The 5899-nt window shown below is 50.1% G+C and overlaps 2 protein-coding genes across 2 annotated transcripts; both read left to right on the forward strand.

Annotated features, from left to right (window-relative positions):
- The first annotated feature begins 22 nt into the window (after positions 1-22).
- LOC6540976 (protein asteroid) lies at positions 23-2934 on the forward strand. The gene is made up of 3 exons (XM_001968204.3): positions 23-725; positions 782-1222; positions 1276-2934. The coding sequence occupies exons 1-3, from the start codon at positions 192-194 to the stop codon at positions 2842-2844; spliced, it is 2544 nt and encodes an 847-aa protein (XP_001968240.1). The 5' UTR covers positions 23-191; the 3' UTR covers positions 2845-2934.
- Positions 2935-3041: 107 nt separating this feature from the next.
- Positions 3042-5505, forward strand: LOC6541016 (cysteine protease ATG4B). The gene is made up of 5 exons (XM_001968205.3): positions 3042-3559; positions 3706-4048; positions 4111-4190; positions 4254-4799; positions 4913-5505. Exons 1-5 carry the CDS (start codon positions 3376-3378, stop codon positions 4993-4995), a joined length of 1236 nt encoding a protein of 411 aa, XP_001968241.1. The 5' UTR covers positions 3042-3375; the 3' UTR covers positions 4996-5505.
- The last annotated feature ends 394 nt before the right edge of the window (positions 5506-5899 follow it).

Raw genomic sequence — 5899 nt, forward strand, 5'->3', positions numbered from 1 at the left:
CCAACTTACTGGCTCAGATATACCAAACGCCAGCAAACGGTCTTACTGAAAAATCGATGTTTACACCGATAGTATCGCACGGTAGTGAAATCACTATTAGCACGCGTTTGAAGTTTGCGGAAAATAGGAAAATTGGAAAATAGAAAAAACGGAAAGCGGGAAAACGCAGCGAATCAGCAAGGGCCGCGAAAATGGGAGTCCGCGGCCTAACCAGTTACATAGCACAGCGCGCGGAGATCTACCTGAAGCCCCACGAGCTGCACTCCACGGCGCTGGTCATCGATGGCGACAACCTGTCCTGCAATCTGTACAAGGATGTCACCGGGAGCTACTCCGCCTTCGGCGGGGACTACGACGACTTCTACCGCGCCGTGCTGCAGTTCTTCCAGGTGTTGGCCGAGTGCAACATCCGGCCGTATGTCCTCATGGACGGCGGGTACGAGGAGCGCAAGCTGAGGACAGTGAGCACCCGGCTGCGGAACAAGATTTCCGTGATCAAGAAGATAAACCCCAATGCCTCCATCACGCTGTTTCCCCTGCACCTCAAGGAGGTGTTCGTGGATGCTGTGCGCGATTGCGGCGTCCCGGTGATGAGGTGCGTCTTTGAGGCGGACGACGAGTTGGCTGCTCTGGCCAGGAAACTCAACTGCCCAGTGCTCTCCTACGACTCGGATTTCTACATCCACAACGTCAAGTACATCCCGCTGATCACGCTGACTGTCAAGGTAAAGCATAAATTATTTGGATCCCAACACATTGTAAACGATTCCGTGTGCTGCAGGTGCTAACCAAACAGGTGAAGGACAAGAGCAACAGCAACCAGAAGGACAGTCGGGATCTTCGACGCTGCGAGGCCAAGCACGTGGAGAAGCGCACCAGGGCCAACAAGATTGTGGCTGGTATACAAACCTCAGATCAGACAGCAACCTCAAAAGGAAATTCAAAGACCTACAAGTACCTCGACTGCTGCATCTACCGGGTGTCCCATCTCTGCGGACGCGGAACTCTGAGTCCCGAAAAGCTGCCCCTTTTTGCCGCCCTCCTGGGCAATGACTATATTGCCCGCAGCGCCTTCAAGAACTTTTTCGCCGCGGGAATGGGCAAGGCAGGACGAAGCCGCAAACTAAAGCTCCAGCAGAAGCGCATACAGGTTATCCTAACCTGGCTGAAGGAGGAAACGGCGGAGTCTGCTTTGGCTAAAGTGCTGTCGAGACTGAAAAAGGTTCGTTGCTTGAGATATCTATGTACGATTCATATTGATTTGAATTTTTGCAGAACCAGCGAGATTCGCTGGTGTCCCAAGTGAATGCAGCCATTTCTGGTTACTCCAATGAGTTATGCCACGCCTATGATTACTTCGAAGAGCACTACGAGAATGCTTTTCCGTATATAGAGCCCGTCAGTGACGATGAAAATTCGGACAGCCTCGATGAAAGCATATCAGAAGTTGAAGAAGGCGAGGATCTGGAGGAAGCTGAGAACCAAGATGAGGGGCAGCAGGAAGAAGAACAAGACGAAAATTCAGGTGATGATGCGGAGGAAGAAGAGGAGGCGGATGAAGGTCTTGAGTTGGAAGTGGAAGACAAAACCCTGCTCTTCCCACAATGGTTTCTGGACAAGCTATACCCCGCTCACCTGCCGCGCTGCTTCGTGGACCTTATGCACCTGCGCAAATACATCAACAACCCACAGATCGAGCACTTTCCCTTTCACGACTCCAATGAACTGGCCCTACCAATCCTGAACTACGTCTTCGCTCTTCTCCATCACGTAGAGGGCGAGAAAACTGAGCCACAATTGGATACGGAGGGTTCGCCTATGCCCTATCTCACCTACCTCACCAGAGCTCTTCGCATAACCAACGTGCGGTATTTCCAGATGCCCATTGAAAAGAAGCCTGCCTATGCGTTTGATCCTCTTTCACCGGATGCCAGGCATCTACGAGCTGTATTCGAAGACAATGCTCCTCATGCGGACACGGAGAAGTTGTTCAGTAAGCTCGATCAGTTGCCGGAGGATCTGCGGCTGTACTTTCTGGCTATAATCTACTGGCTGCATCGCTCTGAGCACTGCGACTTGCTGCATCTGCACTCGCTGATCCTCAGTTTGGTTGTTTTACGAACCATAGACGTTAAAATCCCTGCTGAAAGAGAGGTGAAATCCTTTCTCAAGAGATTTGGCAAGACATTGAAGGCAGAGCGAGCGGTGAGAGATAAGGAAGCTGCCGAGGGAATCAAGCGCGGCATCAAACCCGCTCTGCTAGAGCTTTCTGTTCCAGATCGGATGGCTCATGTACCGAAATCGGACTGCTATTTAACACAGGAACGCCTGCTGCCGCATTTCCATATGCAGGAGATCTTCAAGAAAAAGTTCGATTTGTACTCCACCACGGTTATCCACGCATTTGCCGAGTTTCAGGCTGTGGTTTATCAACTCAATGGGCTCAATTCACTTTTGGATTTTCCGCTTCTGAGCCCAAGGATGAACCAGCTTTATTGCGGCGCTTTTCTCTACAATATGTACGATGTACTAAGGAATCGTGCCGATGTCCGCTTCCATATTGAGAACTTTCTGCTGCCCGACTCCAAGATGATGTTCGATTTCTATTGCTATTTGTACGACTGGTGCGCGGAGTTTATACCATCTTGGAAGCGACTGGAGGTGGATCCGACGGCGGTGAAGGCCCTGGAAAAGAAGCGATTGAAGAAGCAGCGCCAGGCGGCCAGGAAAGTGGCGTTAAAGGAGTCCAACGCGGATCCCAATGCGGAAATGGTCAAGGATGCAGATCCCGAAGACGACTTCTTCGACTTGAACAACAAATTCTGCGCGCTTAAGGTAGCGTAGCTAATTTGAAGTCTTGCAAGTGCAATTTCACAGTTTTTACAATGTTACTGAACTATACTTGTTTAAAATATTAAATAAATAATAATGAAATATTTACATAGTTTTTTTTTCAAAAACATTAAGCATTTCATGGAAAGTACTGTTATTTCCTATGTTATTGCCATGTTAAGTGGAACGTTCGGTATTTTTGCGCCGTAAAATGCCTTATCAGATGCGGTCATACTAAGAGCTACGTCACTGCGTTGTAATCAACAAAAAAGGAAAATAAACCAAACTAAACGAGCCGCAGACTGATCAAATGCTGGTTATCGCATAGTTTGAAATCAGCGCCCGTCACTGCCAACAACAAATGAAGCACCTGTGACCCCGGGCCAGAAGCAGGAGCATTGCCGTTGCTGCCAGCGCAAACAAAGGCCACAACAAAGGCCAGCCGAAAAACAGAACGTCATTGGAAGGCAATTAGTCCGTAGACGAGTAGCGGAGGCCCTGGTGTCCACACCCTTCTCCTTCTGCCAGCGCACCGGGCAGTAGATGCTGGTTGGGCTCAGCGACCAGCTAGCGCGGATCATGGAGAGTGTCTTCGAGGCGTACTTGGGCCCAGACAGCGTCCTTGCCAGCGCCGTTGGCCAGGCGGTGGGCAGCGGAGAGCCGGAGGACATTCCCCGGAGAAACACCGATGTCTGGGTCCTGGGAAAGAAGTACAACGCCATACAGGGTAAGACGAGGCCTTCTGGGTTGGGGTCATAAGGGAACCGATCTAGCATATTGGTCAGGATGAGTCATAAGGGGTTTCCCAACACGGAAAGCACTTTGCCATGAAAACATTTCAACATGAAATAAAAACACCCTTTTCCTTTTCAGAGCTCGAGCTCATCCGACGCGACATTCAGTCCCGGCTGTGGTGCACATATCGCCATGGGTTTTCGCCGCTGGGAGAAGTGCAGCTCACCACGGACAAGGGCTGGGGCTGCATGCTGCGCTGTGGTCAGATGGTTCTCGCCCAGGCCCTGATCGACTTACATTTGGGACGCGATTGGTTCTGGACGGCCGACTGCCGTGATGCCACCTACCTCAAGATTGTGAACCGTTTTGAAGACGTGAGGAATAGCTTCTACTCCATACACCAGATCGCCCAGATGGGAGAGTCACAGAACAAAGCGGTCGGCGAGTGGCTGGGACCGAATACAGTAGCCCAGATTCTCAAGTAAGACCAAGACATTGTGCTTTATACGCTGGATAACTGGGCTAATCAATTGGTCATTACAGAAAACTAGTGCGCTTCGATGACTGGAGCTCTCTGGCGATTCACGTGGCGATGGATAGCACAGTGGTATTGGATGACGTGTGTAAGTGTGATAAGTGGTCTGAATTTCTCGACAATTGCCCTAACAACATTGGACACCTTGTAGATTCGTCGTGTCGCGAAGGAGGTTCATGGAAGCCACTGCTTCTCATAATCCCCCTGCGCCTGGGCATCACAGACATTAACCCGCTTTACGTGCCTGCCTTAAAGCGCTGCCTTGAACTAGACAGCAGCTGTGGCATGATAGGAGGTCGACCAAACCAGGCTCTGTACTTCCTGGGCTATGTGGATGATGAGGTGCTCTACCTGGATCCCCATACCACGCAAAGAACAGGCGTCGTGGGGCAGAAAACCGCTGTGGCAGAACAGGACTACGACGAGACCTACCATCAAAAGCATGCTGCTCGCCTGAGCTTCTCCGCCATGGATCCCTCGCTGGCGGTTTGTTTCCTCTGCAAAACCAGTGATAGTTTCGAGTCCCTGTTAACCAAGCTGAAGGAGGAGGTGCTCAGCCTCTGCTCGCCGGCTCTCTTCGAGATTAGTCAAACACGTGCGGTCGATTGGGACACCACGGAGGACATCGACTGGCCCACCATGCCGGATATCGATTGGCCCGCGGGCACCTCGGACTCGGACTCCTTTGCCATAGTTGGTAAGTTCTGCTGAAAGTGCCTAAAACCATGTACACCTTCACAGCTCGCAGTCTGAATCAACAGTCCCACATTCCACTCTGATGTCACTCAACTAATTCACTCCATTTTTCAGAAGAGAGCGGTAGGGACAGCGACGCCGGCTGTAGCGGCGCCAGTGGCAGCGGCAAAAAGCCCAGTGAGAGCGCCGCCATTTGAGAGGACGCCGGCGGAGCGCCTGCGCCGCACCAGAGAAGATAAAGCCCAGCCAGGCGAAAGTGGAGCACCCGAAGAGAAGGTGGACGAGGAGAAGATGCAAGTGGGGCGGGAGGTCGCGCCCCTGCGGATGCTGCGAATGCAATAAACTAAGGCTAGAGTGCATAATTAGACGAGTGGTTGAGATTTAGATTTTAGTATGTTTACGATTTGTACGAATGCGGTTCTTAGCGATTCATAATGCTGCTTTATTGTACGCGATTGACTCCACGGGAGACAATTTGGCAAAAACACACACACAGAGCGACACTTACAAACACACACCGCTTTTTGATGATCAATTAAACATTTTTATGCAACGTTGTACATTGAAGACTCGATGAGATCGAGGCAATCGCCTTAGCCCAGTGTGTATTTGCATGTTTGTATTCGTAATATTCATTTACCTTTCGTATATTCGTCTGTATATGCTCAAAATGGACCAACAACTAAATACATAATACTTGGACTATATGTATATATCTATATATATGTATATATCAACTTTGCTGTCCGCCTCTGGACTCAACGGCTGGACAAACTGAAGCTACACGAACCAAGGAACTTTCTCGACTGAGTAACCAAGATGAGGATGTAGGAAACTACGTTAACAACAAACGCGCGGCTACGCAGCTGGCAAATTGACACTAATTGGGCTTGACCTCTGGTCTTCCGGGCTAGTTCCCGCAGAAAGGCAAACTGGGATTTGCAGATCAGAGTTGGTTCTGACCAAACCAGGAGACAGTTCTTTCTGTTGTTGGCTTCAATGATTAGTGGGCTTTGAACCGTCTGTGTTACCTGTTCTTCAAATGCATTTAAATTAGCACTTCACCCATTCCTTTCCTGTATGTTCAGGTAAATTCTATAC

This window comes from Drosophila erecta, unplaced genomic scaffold (assembly GCF_003286155.1).
Source record: "Drosophila erecta strain 14021-0224.00,06,07 unplaced genomic scaffold, DereRS2 tig00000055-arrow-pilon, whole genome shotgun sequence".
Lineage (NCBI taxonomy): Eukaryota > Metazoa > Arthropoda > Insecta > Diptera > Drosophilidae > Drosophila > Drosophila erecta.

What these genes read in the sequence shown, in the direction of transcription:
- LOC6540976 (XM_001968204.3), top strand. Translation starts at nt 192, where the DNA reads ATGGGAGTCCGCGGCCTAACCAGTTACATAGCACAGCGCGCGGAGATC. An exon ending in TGATCACGCTGACTGTCAAG is followed by an intron (nt 726 to 781) that starts GTAAAGCATAAA and finishes CGTGTGCTGCAG; the next exon opens with GTGCTAACCAAACAGGTGAA. An exon ending in TGCTGTCGAGACTGAAAAAG is followed by an intron (nt 1,223 to 1,275) that starts GTTCGTTGCTTG and finishes GAATTTTTGCAG; the next exon opens with AACCAGCGAGATTCGCTGGT.
- LOC6541016 (XM_001968205.3), top strand. Translation starts at nt 3,376, where the DNA reads ATGCTGGTTGGGCTCAGCGACCAGCTAGCGCGGATCATGGAGAGTGTC. An exon ending in GAAGTACAACGCCATACAGG is followed by an intron (nt 3,560 to 3,705) that starts GTAAGACGAGGC and finishes TTTCCTTTTCAG; the next exon opens with AGCTCGAGCTCATCCGACGC. An exon ending in AGTGGTATTGGATGACGTGT is followed by an intron (nt 4,191 to 4,253) that starts GTAAGTGTGATA and finishes GACACCTTGTAG; the next exon opens with ATTCGTCGTGTCGCGAAGGA.